Source organism: Hydra vulgaris, chromosome 06 (genome assembly GCF_038396675.1).
Source record: "Hydra vulgaris chromosome 06, alternate assembly HydraT2T_AEP".
Lineage (NCBI taxonomy): Eukaryota > Metazoa > Cnidaria > Hydrozoa > Anthoathecata > Hydridae > Hydra > Hydra vulgaris.
The window spans coordinates 5,401,486-5,422,500 of NC_088925.1; the positions used below are offsets into that span (position 1 = coordinate 5,401,486).

Sequence of the window (21,015 nt, forward strand, 5' to 3'; positions counted from 1 at the left end):
ACCTTACATGAAGATGTAAGCAACCTTGGTAACAATCATAATGTTAGAACAGGGTGCGTAATAGTTTTCTATTCACTTGGGAAGTCTTAAAAAAAAACTATGAAAATGCCAAGGTTATAATAAAAAGTTAAAAAGTTGAAGTAATAAAATGATCTGGTAACTAAATCTTTTTATCACTTTTTGTCTGCAACCCAATATAGTGGTGTGTGGTAAAAAAAATACACAAGTTTATTTTCAAATGTTGTTAATTAATAGTTTATGATAAGTATGTTTTTATGTGTAATAAAGTAAATGTTAATAGTTTATAAAATATAATATGTTCTAAGTTTAGATATGTTTATATTCTGTTTTTTTTTTATTATTATGTTTTAAAAGTGGTGTTACTTAGCAGTGTGTAAAGCAAGATTGTTATCCCAGTGGTCACGGTGCCGGATGGTTTTAATTTCTGTTAATTATTTTTTACTTAAGACACTTTAGAACTAAGACTAAATATAAATCTTACTATAATCAGTATCAATATATAAATACTAAAATTTGTTAATCTACATATCTTTTTTTTTTTTTAAGAGACAAAATATTATTTCCCATCAGATAAGTGCTAATATTTATATTTTAATTAAAACTCAACCTTATTATACTCAACTTTTTGTTTCTCATTACTTTCAGATATTTTTCGATAACACGACTGATAAGTTAAAGATAATTATAATAACTTAGTTTTTATGACTGTAATTAATTAGATTATTATCAGATTTGTTGTATATATTTTAGTTCTAATATAAGTCACCACATTTTTTTATGAATCAAATTTATTTAAACTTTCATATAACTGATTATAATTATCCTAAAATGAGATGATATATATATATATTTTTTTTCAAACATCATTAGTTTCCTTACTGTTGAAACATGGTTTTAATTTAGTAAATTTATATGATATGAAATTTACTGTGTTAATCATTATTCACAGTTATGAAAAAGTCAGGATTCTAAAATATTAAGGTAACATTAAAAAGTCTTTTTAAATGGTTAATTCTGCTATAGCTATTTTGCCCTTATATATTTTTCTGCCATTGTCATTAAAAACAATAACTTAAGTTATGAATATAATAAGTTATTGTATCTTTTCTTTAACACGTGCCTTTGAAACACAGTCTGTCTCCTCTCTGTTTAACGAAGGTTTATTGATAAAGGAGAGTATTATTGGAACACTCTGTTATTACTAAGCTCTTATGTATTTTTTGATATCATAATTAATTATGATTAAGAAATTTAAGAAATGCTTAACGAGTCACTAATTCATGAACACAAAATTAAGTAAAATATATATATATATATTAAAATTTGAAATATATATTTATATATATATATATATATATATATATATATATATATATATATATATATATATATATATATATATATATATATATATAAATATATATTAAAATTGGAAATACATATATATATATTTGAAATTTTAAAATAATTTTATACGATTTGAGACCAAACATGAACTACATTTGAAATATTGATGATATCGGAGATCCGTTAAATGTTTAAGGTTCTTAACCCTTCTAAAAATGTTTTTTTTTAAAAAAAAAAATTAGTTTCTAAGTAAATTTATTATATAGAATACTTTTAGGGGTGAGCCAAGGCAATATTTAAAAACTGTTGTTTTTTAATCCAACATAACTTGCAGGTGCTACTTCCAAATAATTTTAAAAATAATTAAAATTGAAAAAGTCATGCAACAAATGCTTACAAAACATTATTTCCATGAGTATAGAAAAAATTAATATTATTTACCTTGTTTTATTGAACTCAATTTATTTTGATTAATAATTTATTTTATAATTTATAAAGCAAATTTCGAATCATGAAAATATACTAAATTAAAATCGTATTTTAACAGTAGGAAACCTAATATGAATCAGTAAAATTATTATTATTATTATTGTAATAAAAGGTAGATTTAAAGAAATTAAAAAAAATATATTCAACTAAAAGTAGGCATGAATAAAAATCTGTAAGTTTTTAAAACCTTAAAAATTTTTTTTAATAAAAGTTTTAAACATAAAATAAAAGTTAAAACATTTTGTAAAATGAATTTTCGCAGCAAAAAATTAAAGTACAGCAAAATTGAAAAATGTGTCATGATGTGTGAATAAGTGACACATTATAACATAGATTCATTAGCAAATTGCTAACGCTGATTTATCAAGCTCATCGTTTCAATTAAAGTACAGGAAAAAAATTTTTTTTGTTTGATTTTTATTGAAGACCTTTTTTTTGTTTGATTTCTATTGGAGAAACAAATTGTTAATGATGGAATAAAATGCTTTAGATGTGGAGAATCTGGACACATTGCAAGATTTTGTTCATTGAATCAGGGAAACTCAAATGGGGAATCGCGAGCGCCAGCTGTTTCCCTAAACAACTAACGGCGCTTCCAATATGCACTGTGCAAGTGAACACCTTTGCTGGTAAAGCACTGGTTGACAGCGGATGTACTCGAACTATTATTTCAAACAACATGGCTCAGAAAGCCGGTGTTCGTATCAGAAGAAATGAACTAATGGTGTTGGCTGTTAATGGAGAATTTGTGAAAACGGAGGGAGAAGCTACAGTAACATTGATTATTGAAGGAAAAAAGCTCAAAACATCAGTAATGATTCTGAAAAGTGTTGTCAACAGTATTGATGCTATTATTGGTATGGATGTCATTAATCGCTATGGAGGAGTCCATTTGTACAATGGAAAAATTGAATTTGGTTTTTTTTCAATTCATGCAGAGAAACAAGCTGTTGGTATAAAGGACAAGGATTTTGATGCTTATTTTGATAGTCATATCGGCAGAACATGATGCTAAATATTTCCCTGGATGATCAAATGATAGATCTTGGATTTAAAAGTAATGTTGAAGTTGAACGGGCGCACAGGACAGGGAAAAAAAGTAGCGACGGAAAAAAGTACAACAGAACCATAATAGTTAATTGTGAAAAATTTTACTAAGGATTTTATTCATCAAAGTAACTGCTTTTCTTTTAAACGAAAGCTTAAAGAACTCATTTTTACAATTGAAGATGTAACAATATACTTTTGATATTTATTTTTTTTTTTTTAGTGATCTTCCTTTTTACCCCCTATTTAACTATTGATTTATAAAAATTATATATGCATCATTAACAATTGTAATTTATAATAATGTATCTTGCATTTGTAACGGAATATTTTAAGTTTCTTACTTCGTTAACTTATTTCTTATCTTGTAAATATTTTATAAATTTTAACACGATCATTTCTTAGAGGTACTCGACGACAAGACCGTATGGTCTTCTACGAGTTCCCGCGTTCTTTTATTATTTAATAACGATTATTATATATATATATATATATATATATATATATATATATATATATATATATATATATATATATATATATATATATAATTATGTTTTTATTATTATATATTTGTATTTTAAATATTGTAACGAAATGCTTATTTATAATGTAATAAAAAGAACGAAAAAAAAAAAATTTCATAATCTCCAGTTTCATAATCCCAGACTTTTATTGTGGCATCATCAGAAGAAATCAACATTAAACTATATACAGGATGAAATAAAACTTTTGTTACAGGGCTGCGATGACCACTTAATGTATATTTTTCTGGAGCACGTGGTATTCAATCCTCTACTGATCTATTTTTTTTTATGGTCCTGTTTCAACTTCTTTTTCCATTTCTGAAAGTCTTGCTTCCAATTCCATAACCTTTCTTTGCAACCGAACAACAGATGTTCATTTTTTTTTTGAGGAGATTTACATATTTCTTTTCTATTTCATTATCTATATTTGCTTCTTCTCTAAACTGAAGAATTAAGCAACTGAATTGTTTAATTCTTCTTTTTGTTTTGCTGACAATGCCATTTTAGATATTAATTTTCAATTACCAAACAATATAAATAGCATCTTGAAATGTTAATACATTTTGTGTTAAACTGTCTGGCCCAACAGGCCACATAAAATCCATTTATTCCCCGACCATCTGAGCGATCCACTAATACCATTTTCCCATTTTATTGGCGCTGGATCAATTGAATTACATTGACAACATTTGCGAACACATTCTTCAACATCTTTTCTTAATACGTGCGGAAGTCTTTGTTGCACTGTAAACATTTTCCGATTAACGCCAAAATGATGCTTTGAGTGACAATTACGAATTTCTTCAGCAATACTTACTCCACATAGCTCTTTAGTACTTCTTCGTGAAAGCTCATTTAACCAAGTCTTTGGAACTCTTGTCAATACGTCAGCTTTGTTTTTGGAGGACGGAACCCATTTTAACGTGATGTTTATATTATATTCTTTTATTAGGTCTTGCAATAGAGAAAGTCTTCTTTTAATAAGCATTTCTGATAATGCATTTGATTGAATCCTATGACTTTCAGTCAGCATACTTTTTAGCCATCCATGAACTGTTAATGAATCAGTGAATAGTGACAAATTCTTTATATCCCACTTAGCAGCTAGGTTTATCCCACGCACCACAGCATCTAATTTAGCAATATTAATATGCATAACATCATTTATACTTCGAAGCCAGGCTGCACCCTCAATTATTACGCCATCGTATTCTATAGCAACCCCTATTGCCATGCTGCTAGCATCATACCACAATGTTGCTCCATTTTGAATCCCTTTAGCATTCCATTTCCCTCTCACAGAATCACAAACTTCTAATTGGCGCAATATTTCAATTAACCACGACTGAGCTTGATCTCCAATTAGATCATTCCAAGTATTTCCTTGACTATGACGTTTTATAAAACTGCAGGCAATTCTAAGCCACCCTCCAACAGGATAGTGACCCAATAAGTGTCCACATATTGAAAAAAGTTTCCGTCGTGTTACTTTTTCAGTTTTGATATTTTGTGACTTTGAAATGATGTTTCCACGTTTACAACAAAGCTCCTTTTTTTCATTTCTAAAAAGTTGCAAACCCAACACTCGTGCAGTATCACATTGCACCGGCTCTTTTGTTACCAATCCATAACACGCTAAATGATTTACGACCTTTTCAACTGATGTCTTTTCCAAATTAACAATTATGTCGTCAGTTGCTTCACTAATACCTGCATTGAGATTCAACACACTGCCTAAGACTGAAGACATTATTTTTGGGGCAGAATTTAGCCCAAAACCAAGACGTGTAAGATAGTATTTTTCTTCTTTGTAGACTACCTTCTGATGCTCCCACAAACTCGGATCGATATGTATTTGCATATAGGCGCATCTAAGATCAAGCGTTGCAAATTTGTCACTAACAGTTCTCCATTTTCTAACTTTTTCATCACATGCGTCACTTGAGGCATTATGTGAATTAACATAATGATTCAATTCGCGAAAATCCAGAACAGGTCGTATCTTTCCTTTATTTTCCTGCTCAACAGCCATTAACAGGACAATCCCTTTTGTACTTTTTTCTTCTTTGTTGCATGGTTTCAACCAGCTATTTTTTACCCATAAGTCCATCTACTCATTAAATTGATGTAACAACTGGGGTTTTACCTTGTACTGCGCGACAGAATTTCTCAGTTGTGGTTGACCTTGTTTCCATTTATATTTAGCAGTCCACTTTGTACCATCAAAATAAGCATCAAAATCCTTGTCCTTTATACCAACAGCTTGTTTCTCTGCATGAATTGAAAAAAAACCAAATTCAATTTTTCCATTGTACAAATGGACTCCTCCATAGCGATTAATGACATCCATACCAATAATAGCATCAATACTGTTGACAACACTTTTCAGAATCATTACTGATGTTTTGAGCTTTTTTCCTTCAATAATCAATGTTACTGTAGCTTCTCCCTCCGTTTTCACAAATTCTCCATTAACAGCCAACACCATTAGTTCATTTCTTCTGATACGAACACCGGCTTTCTGAGCCATGTTGTTTGAAATAATAGTTCGAGTACATCCGCTGTCAACCAGTGCTTTACCAGCAAAGGTGTTCACTTGCACAGTGCATATTGGAAGCGCCGTTAGTTGTTTAGGGAAACAGCTGGCGCTCGCGATTCCCCATTTGAGTTTCCCTGATTCAATGAACAAAATCTTGCAATGTGTCCAGATTCTCCACATCTAAAGCATTTTATTCCATCATTAACAATTTGTTTCTTCGAAAAACAGATTCTGGCAACATGTCCAGGCTTGCCACACTTGTAGCAGTTAAAATCAGTAGCGGATGGTTTTTTAACATGTTTATAGAAACCAGAGATTGTTGTTGAAACATACTCATCTTTTGTTTTTTCCGTCATGAGTACTCGTGCATGGTTTAATGCATCCTGTAACCTGATCCCAGATATTTTCACTTGTGCCCGTAGCTGCTTTGAAATTTTACCCAACAATCCAGTTATGAACGCTCTTAGCAATAATTCTTCGCTTTCAATGTTGGCCAAACCCATAAGTTGACGTAAACTGGCCAAATACACATCAACAGATTCACTGTCATTCCATCTACGATCTCTGAGCTGCTCGTAAGTTTGAAAACCATTGACTGCAAATGCATCTAGTAAAGCTTTTTCAATGTCCGCAGCAGCGGTTTTTTGGCTCTCCCCAAGTTGCTCATATAATGCGAACGCACTGCCTTCAAGAAACAGCGGAATGATCAATGAAAGATCGCCCATATTTTGCAGCTCTCCCACCAGTTTGATCTTTTTTAGCCACACTACAACATCTCCAGATCCATCAAATTTTCCAATCATTTTCGCCATAGATGCCATACTGCCGAAATAGCTTGTTACTACGACAACTTTGTTTTACTTTTATTTTTTGACTCTTTCTATTAAATTCTATTTACAACTTTTATACAGAAACAAAAATTCTCGAGGGCGTAATTATATACAAAAATAGCTTATGACTTGACTAATAAATTACATCAATTAACTTTAATAACATAATGACAAGAATTTTATAAACGTAACAATAAAGTTTTATAACGATCAGATATTATCACATTAATCCTTGAATAGGTTTGTGGTAATATTTTTGATCATACGTTTTGAGTCTTATGGTTAAAAATCTAGCAGCATTTTTTTTTTATCAATTGAAGTCCTTCTTAAAATGATCATGGTCAGTGTGATTATCCAACGTTGAAAAAATATTAACATAACGTGAAAATTTACGTAAAATGATTGATGTTCTAATAAGAACATTGATGTTTTGCTTAGCAGCAATTGTAGTTAAATTTGAACCACATAAACATACTGATGATGAAAAAAGCAACCTTCCTTTACATTTATGCATAATAAAACTGTGTCTGTATCCTATTGGTAGTGTATTAGCATAACCAAAGTGATCATTGACTGAAGACATAATTCCAATACTGTATAACAAATCACAAACAATAGACCCTGCAATGTAACAAAATATAGCTTGATGAAACATGCTTATGTTTTCCTCGTCGAGTTTTAAAAGCAATGATTGAAGAAACGGCTGTTCATTGAACTCAATGGCTTGAACATCTTATAATGGCATTCTTCAGATTGAAAAGTTGAAGGTCCGGTGTAAAAGTTGAAGGTCCGGTGTACAATATAAAACTAAACAGTTTGCATTTCTGCTCGGAACTTTTAAACTAATCAATACTAGTAAACGCCTCATTGAAGATTTAAATTGCACAACATCTGGATTATTATTAAATTAACTCAAGTTTGTTGAAATTAACTCAAGATGGTCCTGTGATAACTTATAGGTTAATAGTTTAATGGTTCAAACTCACGGTTAAATAGATCAAGAACTAAACTTTACATCCTTATTGCATTTGTGACAAGTCGAGTCATTTGTGAAACCAATAGAGATCTATTTTTGCTCTTTTCTGAACGACAGCAGATTTGCAATGCCTTGTCTATATTCAAAAAGCAAAATATTCACAAAACGTTAAAAATACATGAAACTTTCGTCAAATAATAAAATATCTTTTATTTAAAATAATTAATTTCATATAATCATGCAATTATATATTTGATAAAAGTTTAAAGATATATGTTTAGTGATAATGAAAGTGTTGAAAAATGTGAAAAATGTTTTTTTTATTATAAAATTATCTTTAAAAAAGATATTTAAAGTCCATTGTATCAATATCTAATTGAAGTAAGATTCTTTTGGATTCTGATTTTTAATTTTTACTTGACATTTTAATTACTGACTCATAAAGAGGTTAGGTAATTTTAGAGGAAGTTGATCATCCTTATTAAGTTTGTGAAAACAAATACCATTTAAATTTAATTTATATACATGTAATGCTTCTCAGGTGATTAGTTATAAAATATTTTATTTTTAATCCTATTTTGATTATCAGAGATTGTTGCTACGAGAGCTGCTACGGCAAGTTATTATTGGAAAACGCCTTTTTTTTGGTCTAACGTAAACTTTTGCCGCTGCTATCTTAGATTGTTTTACAAACCTAGAGAAAATACTTTTCTATAAGTTCTTAAATTTTTAAACATTTTTCATGATACTATCAACTATTTGGCTAAGATCATTATTTGTTACTATTTAGGTAAGATTGTTATTTGCATTTAACTTTTTAAGAAGACTTTTCAATAGTTTTTACAAAAACTGTCTTCTTTTATGTGAAACCCCATTTTTATAATATGCTTAAATTGGCAAGAAAAAAATAAAAACCTTGAATGTTGCTATATCCAAAATATAACAAAACATTATGGTCATCGTTTGTATGTGGTCATCGTTTACTTTTTTGGCGACTTGTGTAGGATCAAACAACTTGGCCTAAGGTGTCAACTCCACCTTTATATTTTTTGCAATCTGAAATAATTTTTCATTTCATTATTATTGTAAATAATAATTTCATTGTTGTGAAAAAGGCTGGTAGCAACATGACTGCTTTATTTTTCTTAGGTACATATGAAACAATAATGAAGTCATTTGGAAAATTATAAATACTAGAGTAATTTGATCTATGTTATTCTGACAAAAAATGTGAGAAATCTTTTCCTTTATTTCTTATCGAGGTGCAACTGTAAGTCATTTTACGTTCTAGCAATGCACACGCAAAAGTGTGCTTTGCTATAACGGACAATTTTTCTACAAAAAAATTGTCCGATCATTTGTGTCATCCACTTTAAGTAGCCATTTACATCAAGAAAAACTCTGGTATCAATTCCAACATTGCATTTTCTATTAACTCAATCTACATATGGTTGCAATGGTTCTTAATCATCCTGCTCCAAAAGTAGGGAGAAATCAAGAATTACTTAGTATCTTTGATACCTACCTTTTTAAGTGTAAATATCTTAAAAAATAAAAATATAACTAACTGCTCATCAACATGTATGGACTTGGTCAAGTCAAAGGTATGAACTTGGACAAGTCATATGCCAATGTAACAGCCAAATGTAAAATCAACAATAACCCAATTTGAATATAGTTGGTTGTACATTTAATAAACATTTCTATTATGTTTCTTAAAGTTTTAACGATTTTTGCAGAAAAAAAATTTAAACTTTTGTTTTGTTTGTGCAAATAAGGTATGAAGATGCAGGTTTTATATGATGCATCATATGTATCTAACGGATGCATTATTTAACCACTCACAACGTGCTCACACTATGATCATGAGTAAATATGTAATTGCTAGTACTGATTTAGATCTATCAAACAATAATTTAGCAAGACTTGTTTTGACAAAAGCGAATTTTGAAAAATTTCTGAATATTATAAGTCAATAGACTGAAGTAACTAATCTGCTTACTTATCAGCAAATGATTGTTATGAAATTTTTATTCGAGAATAGAATTTGTGTGCTCGATATATACTAACAATTAACTCTAAATTATTTCTGGATTATAAACCTTGGATGACAAATGATATTAAAACCGCTATTCGAGTAAAACAAGATCTCTAGGCCAATTACAAATCTACTTTGAAAATTTGCTCACGACAAATAAAAATTAGAACATAAAACAAGCAACAAAAATAAAAAAATTTTATTTTTATTTTTTAATTTTGCCATAGAAAGTTACAATTTATTGAATAACATAAATAATAAAACAAACAGGTGGACAGCAAGAAGAAGACATCAATATGGCTTTATAACAGGTAGTTTTTTACAATAAATTATATACAATTGCGAAAAATGCTTGTGATAAAATAAATATAAAATGTCTAAAACTACGTTTCATAATTAACATAACTGTTAATATATAAATTATTTTAGACAAATAAATTTAAAACAAATAAAAGAAAAAGCATATAAAATAAATAAATTATGCTAGTTTGTATTATTTTACTAAAAAAGAAAAAGAAAATTTAAGTCCATAGATCATAATAAACGCTTTGATTTAGATTTGAACTGTTCAAGTATATTTTTCCTTATAGTAACAATCTGGGGAAAAGTTTCCACATATAAGGTCCGCGGTGTTGGACTGAATATGAATTTAGCTTGAATGTAAATTTTGGGATGACAAAGTTGTTCTATGAGAATCTAGTAGGTTTTTTTTTTCTTAAATTGTTTTATTTTAAATTTTTGTATTTATGTTATTGTCTTTAAAAAAATTGACAATATTGAAAAAATACGAAACATATTGTCTCATGCAAGTGGAAATTTTGAAACTTCGCTTTCAGATTTGACTTGACTCTCCTTTCTCTTGATAATTTTTGTATGCTAAAATTACGCCATCTTCTTAGTTTGCCATTTGTATAGCGTTATGTATAAACGTGTGTCTTTGGGATTATTTTGAGTTTGCTGGCGGTATATTGAACAATTGTGTATAATGTATAAAATATATTTTATACATTATACATTTATTTATACATATATTTTATACATTATAAAATTTTTTAACAATTAGAAGTCTTTTTTGCTATACAAATTTTTTTGCTTTAATTATATACGGCAAAGTTGAAAAAATGTAAAAGTATATTACGCTTAGGGGAAGATTTAAACCCTCCTAAACGATATGCACGAAACTGACAGTGCACTAAACCACTGAACTATCGAAGGTATGCGCTTAGGAGAAAAACAAGCACTTTTATAAATCTCTTACAATTTTATAGAGAAATTTATAGTTTTATATTATAGAATTTTATAGTTTAGGAGAAAAACAAGCAATTTTATAAATCTCTAAATCCAAAAAAATCAAATAAATCCAAAAAATCAAATATTATCGTTGGTTTTGTTTACAGGCATCCAAAAATGTCTTTAGACAACTTCCTATCATTCTATCTTAATCCGATACTCAAAAACCTAACAAAAGAAAATAAAACTGTGTTCATTTTAGGGGATTTCAACATTGATCTGTTAAAGTATGACACAGATTCATATACTAGAGACTTTTTAGATTCACTCACCTCCAATTACTTTCTACCTCACATTGTCCACCCTACTCGTATCTGTAAAACATCAAAAACACTAATAGACAAAATCTTTTCAAATCTTAAATCAAATAAATATAAAGCAGGGAATCTTATCACCACAATCTCAGATCATCTTCCACAATTTCTGATAGCCTATAATATTCTTAAACCACCACCTAATAAAAAGCTCTTAATCCAGGAAAGAAACTGGAAAAGGTTCAATGAAGTTGCATTTAGAAACGATTTTCACAATCTTAGTTTAGACAGAGAACCAAAAATATACCCTGATAATTGTACTCAGCCTCTTGAGAATACTATTTCCAACATTAATCTACTGCTCGATATCCATGCGCCTTTGAAAAAGCTTAACAAACAAAACATTAAATTCAAGACTAAACCATGGATATCAGATGAACTCAAGCACTCTATACAGCACAAAAATAATCTCTTTAAAAAATATATTAGGTCTAAAAATCAAACAAATAAAACCATATATCATAATGAGTATAAAACATTTCGTAATAACCTCCAATCTAAACTCAAAGAAAGCAACAAAAAAATACTACGATAATTATTTTAATGAAAACATAAAAAATATAAAAGCAACCTGGAAAGGCATTAAAAACATTATTAATATTAAAAGTAACTCTCAAACAACTCCTAATGTAATCATACATAACAATAAAAACAATAACAAACCCCTTTGATATTTGTAATGCTTTCAACAACTACTTTACTAACATTGGTAAGGATGTCCAGGCAACAATTCCCTCATCCATGAATCATTTCACATATTACTTATCAAATCCTTTTCAAAAGTCATTCTTTATAAAACCTACTGACGAACATGAAATTTCAAAAATTATCATCTCTTTAGACGCAAATAAAGCTTCTGGACCAAATGGTCTGCCTGGTAAAATTCTAAAACTATTAAAAACAGAACTCTCAAGAATTCTTTCTAACATTTTTAATATCTCGTTCTCAAGTGGTATTTTCCCAGAAAACTTAAAAACTGCCAAAGTTGTACCTATTTTTAAAATTGATTCAAAACTATTAATATCAAACTATAGGCCAATTTCCCTCCTCTCCAACATTGATAAAATTCTTGAAAGGCTAATGTTTAACCGCTTATACAAATTCTTTAATGAAAATAAATTGTTTTGTAAATTACAATTTGGCTTTCGAACAAACTACTCTACATCACTTGCTTTATTAAGTCTAACAGAAAAAGTTAAAGATTCTCTGGATGAAGGAATGTTTGGATGTGGCATTTTTATCAACCTTCAAAAGGCTTTTGACACTGTAGATATTGACATTTTACTTTATAAGCTATCGTACTATGGTATTAGAGGAGTCTCAAACTCTTGGTTCAAATCTTTCCTTACTAATAGAACTCAATTAGTATCTATTAGTGGAATGAGCTCAGACCTAAACGATATCAAAGTAGGTGTTCCTCAGGGATCTGTCCTTGGCCCTTTATTGTTTCTTATTTATATAAATGACATGTCTAAAGCTTTAAAATTTTGTAGAGTCCAACACTTTGCAGATGACACAAACCTTCTCTATTTTAATAAGTCCATAAAAAAAATCAACAAATATGTTAACTATGATCTTAAAAAACTATGTCTCTGGCTAAATGTCAACAAAATTTCCCTCAACTCCAAAAAAACTGATTTAATATTATTTAAAAGCTGTCATAAAAAATTAGATCAGCAGCTCAAATTAAGTTAAATGGGAAAAAACTTTGGTGCAAAAAATTTGTAAACTACTTGGGTATAAAGCTAGACGAAAACTTAGCCTGGAATTACAATTGTAACGATTTATCTAATAAGTTAAATAGATCCCTTGCCATCCTGTCAAAGCTAAGACATTTTATACAACAAAAAACTTTAAAATCTATTTACTATGCTTTGTTTCACTCTCATCTCACATATTGCCTTTTATCATGGAGTCAAAACATAAGTACTGTAAATCGCCTATTTATCATGCAGAAAAAAGCAGTCAGGGTTATTGAATTTCTACCAAACAATGCACATACATTCCCATCTTTTAACAAATTTTAAAACTGCATGATATTATCAAAATTGAAAATTGTTTATTTATTCACAGCTGCCTTAACAAAAAGCTACCTCCTATATTTAATAAATGGTTTACTCTACGCAGTACAATTAGCTGTCAACTTACAAGAAATTCTTGCAGAGGTGCACTGAGTGTACAAAAATGTAATACAAAATCCTACGGCAAACATTCCTTTAAATACTCTGCATTAATGGACTGGAATCAAATTCAAAATAAATTAAAATCAATCCCTTTTAACAATATTAAAAAATATGTTCTCAAAACTAAATTAAATACTACTTGCTACATCAAAATAAATAGAAACAGCAGTAGTATCACTGGTGATAATAGATAAATCACCATATAAATTATATAAGATACAAATATGAATGTAGACTAATTGCAACCTTCTGTGAGTGTATTATTTATTTTATTTGCTTCCTTTTTTTTTTCTTTTTTTTCTTTTGTTTTATTTTGTTTTGTTCATGGTCGCTCTTCTCGATTAAGCTTAGCTATATGAGAGTGAACCATCCAGAATGTAGACTGTTCAAATATTTTTTATAACGTATAACATTCTTATGTAAAACATCTATATTTCTGGTAAATATATTGTTGTTGTTGTTGTTGTTGTTGTTGTCTTACAACCTCTACGAAAAAACCCAGACTAAAGGTTTTTTTTTTTTTTTTTTAAACCGTATTAAAATCACGATTGCTTGTTCAAATTTGAATAAGATTTTAAATAAATACGCTTTTTAAGGGAAATGAACATCATGGTTTAATAATACGATCTGTTCAGATCGCTTTTTTTTTAAACATCTTTGCTTCCAGCAAGGCTGCAAGCAACCACTAGTTAGAGTTGGAAGTTACTGGAAGAGAAAAGATAAAGGTTGAAGAGCAAGATAATGATTGACAGACGACTTAAAGGATTGCAAATTATATGAATCAGGAAAGCAAGATAAAGGAAGCGAACTCCAAAGAGCTGATGCTCGAGGAAAAAAACTCGATGAATGAGAGTTTTCGGAGCACGTAGGAACAGTCACAGAAAAAGGATGAAACTTAATTGAATGACGATTAACACGAGAATGAATTTTTGTAGATGGCACAAGAGACGCAAGCTCTTGTGAGAAAGAGAAGCAACATTACCACGATGTGATAATGGTTGGCTGTAAGAGTAGGTCTAACTATATTAACGATGCGTTTTTGCACCTTGTCTAAAAGAGAAAAGTCATCATTAGAAGATCCGCCCCAGATATGGCAACAGTATTCCATACAAGGACGAATTTAAATTTATAGAGATGGAGAATAGAATCCGGAGTAAAAAAGTGTTGAGCTCGATAAAGAGATGCAACCAAAGCAGATGCTAATTTTGCAACAGATTTGATATATGGTTTCCAAGAAAGATCGGAAGAGTTAATCCTAGAAGATAAAGGGTAGATGACTCATTGAGTACATTACCGTTCATAAATATAGGAAGATCTAAATTATTGCATTAACGGTTGGCTGAAATAAATTGAGTTTTATTTGAAATAAAGTTCACCCGCCACTGTAAGCCCCCATGCTGTAGCAGAAGTGAGATCCTTTTCAAGCTCAAATGCCCCCACCAAGCAGTCAGAGAGTTGGTTTCTTATCATGACAAGAATAAATAATATTACCATCAGCGAACAATGCCATCTTAGATGTGAGAATATCTGAAAGATCGTTAATGTAAATTAAAAAGAGTATAGGGCCAAGAATCGAACCTTGAGGAACCCCTGAAGTTACAGAATAAGAAGAAGAGCGCTGTCCATCGAGAACAACTTTTATACTACGATTGGAAAGAAAAAATCAATATTCTTAAAGATGTCAGCAGATACTCCGTAAGAAGAAAGCTTATGGAAAAGACCAGCATGCCAAACTTTGTCAAAAGCTTTAGAAATGTCAAGAGCGATAACCTTAACCCCTACCCTTTATCTTTCTACAATTTATCTTTCTACAATAAAACCTATTGGTTATTACTGTTAACAAATCAGCAGAAGAACGAGAAGATCGAAATCCATATTAATGATCAAAAAGTAAGTTATTAGATTTAAGATGAGAGGTTAACTGTTTGTTAATTAAAGATTCGAAAACCTTGCTTATGATAGGAAGAAGACTTATAGGACGGTAGTTAGACGAAACAGATCGCTCTCCAGAATTTTTGAAAATAGGGATAACAGACGCCGCTTTTCAGCAGGCTTAAAAACAAGACTGTGATAAGCACTGGTTCCGGATAATACTTCTGCAAGACTATAACAGATATGTTGTCCGGGCCACAAGCTGTAGAAGAGTCTAAGCAGAAAATTACTTTTGAAACAGAAGCTGGAAAGATGCGAATGTCAAGCGATGGATCAACCTGTTTGACAGCTATATCAGGTAGAACGCAACTAGTGGAATCAAGAGATAATATTGATGAAAAAAATTTGGCAAAAAAATTAAGTTTTGTCTGATGGTGAGGTGACAAAGTCTGAACCATACAAGAGAGAGGGAATTACAGATTTGCCCTTGTTGTTGACACTATTAACAATTCTCCAGAAGTCACGAGAGCCTAATTTATGTGATAAAATATGAGATTTCATGACCTGAGAATAGTGGGCTTTGGCGTTAGACAAAACCTTTTTACAATGGTTTCTAGCAGTAATAAACAGACGTCGGGTTATTGGAAAATTGTTTTGGAGATATGGAAGTAATGGTTTCGATTGGCAATTGCGGCAGCAAAATATGAGGAAAACCATGGAGAAGAGTGAGTTTGACCTTGAATTGTCAAGAGGGAATAAAAGATTCCATGCCAGCCTGAAGTTATGTAAGAAGCACATTTGTCATCAGGAAGACGAAAGGTTTTTACCTAAGGGTGAACACGAAGAAAATCTCGGAAAGAGTACCAGTCAGCTTTAAGGTAGTTGTAAGAGATACGATGATAGGGGGCTTCAGATGATAAAGAAGAATGAGGTAATAGTTTTAGAGAGATCAAACTGTGATCAGAAGTACCTTCGGGTGAATGTGGAGAAACTGAGCACTGACTTGGATCAGAAACAAGACATAAGTCGAGTAAAGAAAGTAAATGATTCGGGTTGTCTGGAAAGCGAGCTGGAAAGTTGACTAATTGAGTTAGGGATTGAGAAACACAAAAGTTGTGGGCTTTAATGCCTGCAGATTCACTGACACTAGAGCCAAGTCATTCAGTGAAATGAGCATTAAAGTCACCGACAACAACAATATTAGCTGATAGATAAAGAGAGAGGGCTTGGTCAATATGACCAGAAATAACATCAAAAAGAGTGCAGTCTTGAGATGAAGGAGAACCATATCGAACAAAGAGAAAGGCAATAGAGTGAAGTGGTGCTAACCAAAAGCACATAAAAGAATAGTCTGTGGATTCAAATCTAGTTTCCCGACAAATGAATGAATTCTTACGATTGTAAATGCGCAGACCAAGCATGTGACTATTGGAGTCTTTACGAAATAAAGAAAGATAACCATCAACACCAAGATCACAAGATGAGACAGCTGAACTCAAATTAGTCTTACAAAGAGCAAGTAGGTCTGGTGAACTTGGCAAGATATAAGACTCAACAGAAAAAAAGTTACTTCGAAGATCGCGAATATAAGTGAACGATAGGTTTAGGGATAATGGTTTTTTGTGTTTTATAGTTTTTGGTACTTTATTTGTTTTTAAATTTGTTAAAGAACTTGACTCAAAGCATAGATAGTACTCAGGACATTATTTAATAACCCAAGCAATTGCCTCATTACTATTAAAAAACCCTAAGCCGTAATAAAGGGCTCCAAATGTGGTCTTAGCAATGCACACCAAAAGTACAAACAGGGACACCATCCATGCGGAACATGGCACTGTTAATACTTTGATATTTTTCAGCTGTTGATGGAATTAGCCTCTCTGAGAGCTACCACAGAGTTTGAATACCTACCATAGAATGAGTTGCCTAGCCATTAAACACAGAGACACAAGCAAAACCCATGCATTGAGTCAAGAAGATCCGGCATTCAACATCCGAAACTGAAAACAATACATTAAAAATACATCTACGCTAGTGAAGAAGGGGTGCGAGGCTGGTCAACAGATAGAACTTGTTTACCACTTAAGTCTTTGCCTAGAATGTCTTCTACGAGACAGTAGCTGGATGCATTTAATGTCTGCCCAAGATGAGTATTTTGATCGAGACACCATCTCTAGCCTTTACTCAACCAAGAACCCCAAGATAGGGGGTGTTTTAATCGAAGTTGGCATCTTTTAGCCTTATTGGCAATTTTTCTTAATTATAAGCTCTTTCTTGGTCGGAATTCTAATTGATAAAATTGTTGTGTTTCGACAATTATATTAAATTATTACGTACAAGAATATATTAGAGCTAGGATCTATGATAGATCAAGGCACTTTTTCTAAAATTTTCAACTAAAATTAAGTTAACGCTTTTAGGCGGAATTGATCTTAAGACTAAAAAATGGTGCTCTTTAGATCAGGGCTGCCTGGGACAATAACCCTGTTTGGCGCTCTTATCAAAATTTCCCTATATTATAGACGAAGGACCCTTATTTTTTTTATGTACCTTCTTTTCATTTGGTGCCCCTTGGATATCTGCCGCTTGGGACAAACTGTCCCTTTCGTCCCCCCGCCCTCCTCTCGGCGGCACTGCTTTAGATTCATAATTAGGGGTAATAAAAGTTTTGACAACTATGTAATGAGAAAAGTTTTTTAAACAGTAAAAAAAAACTATTGCATCTAAAGCTCTTGTATGGACATAATACACTAACAAAACCAAGCTGATGACAAATAAAAGAATTCGAATTATTTATAAATCGCCTACACCGAGGAATAAGTATAGAAACTGTCGGTTTGATAAAGACCAATATTTTACGGGTCCGGATTTTACGGGGCAGATGGGATATATATAAATTTTAGTAGAAAAGGCTAAAAGCATGCAAAAAATGGTTTGATGATGATTTTGAATTATTTATCTTGACGTTTTTGGATAACATTCAAAAAAGATATTCGAAATATAATATATCGAAATTCATCTTAAATGCCGATTTAGTCTTAAAATTCTTCAAAATCCAGTTAAATAAAAAAATTTTGCTTTTTATTCAAAATGTAAAAAAAATTTTTCCAAATAAAAGGCCGACAATATATAAAAATTAATTTAAGATAGCTTATAAGGATGTTTCGGAGAAATTTTTGAGAAGTTTTGAAGGTACTCCAAGAAGTCCTTACGGTCTTATCAAAAAGCACCGCGGATTTAGCCTTTACTTTTTAATTAACTTTCAATATTTTCAAATAAGAATCCTTTATTAACTTTCAATATTTTCGAATAAGAATGCTTAATTAACTTTCAATATTTTCGAATTTCACTATTGATAGTTTAAATAAGAACTAACCTTTTACTACTTTCAAATTCAAGATTAAATTTTAAATAACTGTTCTCTAATACACTTTATTTATAACAAAGATTTCTGAGTTATAATAATATGAGTGATATATTTAGAAACAAACAAAAACGATGAAACAAAAAAAAGTAAAATAACTTTGTAACATGTTTGTGAATTGTTTATATTACCTTGATGTTGTTAATTCTTATAAACTCTTACATTTTTAAAATCGTTTAATGTTATTATTATATTCAAATCAATAAATTTAATTTGATAAAATGAAACAAGTTCGTTTTTAATAAGACTTATTCCAATCGCGAAATGAACTTCGTTGAACAACGGCTTCCTTTGGCAAACGCTGACTTTTAAAAAGTCGTAACACCAGCATATTCACTCCAGAAAGATAAAATTAATTACCTTCGTCGTGGATCTCTGCTTACATTAAGTTGCGGTTGTTTTATGCTGCTACTTAAAACAGGTGTGGTTGAAACAGTGTTCACAGTTTGAGGTACGCGCTGTCTGGGATCACTAGGTAAAGGAAGTTTAACGTCACTATTTTGGCGCTTCAGTAAACGTGGATCATTTTTTTCAGTAACAACTGTTCTTTGCGGCGTAAATCTTGCAGGCAAAGAAGGACTAGCTTTCACTGCGTCATTAGATGGAGGCGGTGGTGGTGGAGGCACAGTTTGATTAGCTTCTCCCGTTTTCTTTTCTAAAAGCTTTAACAATTAAAAAAAACTTAAAAAAAAGTTGCAAAATAAATTTTTTTTTTGCGTATCACTACAATTAATAGCGATCGCCATTTGAGGTGTAGAGTTCAAGTGTGCTTAAATTTTTATATTTAAAAATATAATTTGTTACAAAAATGACATAAGCAAGTTGGCAGTATAATTCTTTAAGTTATTCTGCTAACTATGGATATACAGTAGGTTACAGTGAGATTCTTATGCTTTTGAAAAAAATAAAATTTAAGCTTAAGAAAAAGTATATTCTTATGTAAAATTAAATTTCAAGGTAGGTTTGCTACGGACCACTTTTTGATTAGAAAATGTCTTGATTTCCAAATTTTCACAGTTAGAAATTATTAAAATAAAATGAAATTAAATTAGTATAAAATAAATATAACCCATTTTTATGTATTAGACTCTCATAAAGAGCCAAGTGCCGAATGATTTTATAACATATTTTGACTTAGCTCTTGATAACAGATTTTGAGCTCTCCACCGTTTAAAACCATTTTAATATTGTAGTCTATTATCAATTAATTTATTACTTGTTATTTAATTGAGTTATTCATGTATGTCAAAAGCTAAGACTAGACATTCATTCATCGCTAGAATTTCAGAGTTTATTGGACCTGGAAAGGATTTTATTCCTAATGAGATGCCTTTAAACAGAGCAGTTATTTAAAAAAGGGACTTTATTGAAAGAACAAAAGAATATACAATATTCTAACAGAGATATTGCAAGCGATCTAGTTCCACTTGCTTTTGTTCAATGGAGTATCAACAACCAGTTATTATTGGGGAGAAATCGTTATATTGTCGAATAAAGACTCTTTAGGAGAAAGGAAAAGTTGGGCATCTATGATTTCCTTGTAACAAGATTTTTATATAAGAGCTCAAGAAAAAACACCATAAATAATAATCAATATCCAATAAAATAATAAATAACCAAAAACACAGCTATGACTAGCACAAGGTGATTATACATGGTTGTTTTATTGAGCAGCTTGGATGAGTTAATAAAAATAAACTAGTTTTATTTTATAGGTTTAGAATTTAACCCGCCACAACTGCAGCAATTGCTACAAGTTATCTGCTAGATTTAATTGAAGCAGGAATTCTCACCCTGAATCCTCTTACCTTGTTTGTGATCCTTCTAAGTTGACAAGAGCGAGGAAAAAAGTCAGGGTGGATGCAAAGAAAAATGATAATTCATAACTTCCAAATGCAGATAATATTGGTGTTTACTTTAATGAAAGGAAAGACTCAACAAGGGCAATGATAAATGATTGAAATGCACAGTTAAATCCTATTATTATCAAAGAGCAACACATTACTGTAACTTTAGAACCTGGCGGTCGATATCTTGATCATTTTAACCCAGATGCACCTATTCATTCAGACAAGTTAAAAAAATAGCTGAAGGTGTTTATTTTTTGCTAAAACAACA

At 30.7% G+C, this 21,015-nt stretch overlaps 2 protein-coding genes across 2 annotated transcripts in view; both read right to left on the reverse strand.

Annotated features, from left to right (window-relative positions):
* Positions 1-3,999: 3,999 nt before the first annotated feature.
* Positions 4,000-5,541, reverse strand: LOC136081143 (uncharacterized). The gene has a single exon (XM_065798436.1). The coding sequence runs from the start codon at positions 5,539-5,541 to the stop codon at positions 4,000-4,002; it is 1,542 nt and encodes a 513-aa protein (XP_065654508.1).
* A 13,451-nt stretch (positions 5,542-18,992) lies between these two features.
* Positions 18,993-21,015, reverse strand: part of LOC105844096 (SOSS complex subunit B1) — a 54,784-nt gene continuing 52,761 nt past the window's right edge. Inside the window, exon 5 of the mRNA XM_065799051.1 lies at positions 18,993-19,559. Within this exon, the coding sequence (XP_065655123.1) occupies positions 19,254-19,559 (306 nt within the window). The 3' untranslated portion in view covers positions 18,993-19,253. The remainder of the gene's footprint in view (positions 19,560-21,015) is intronic.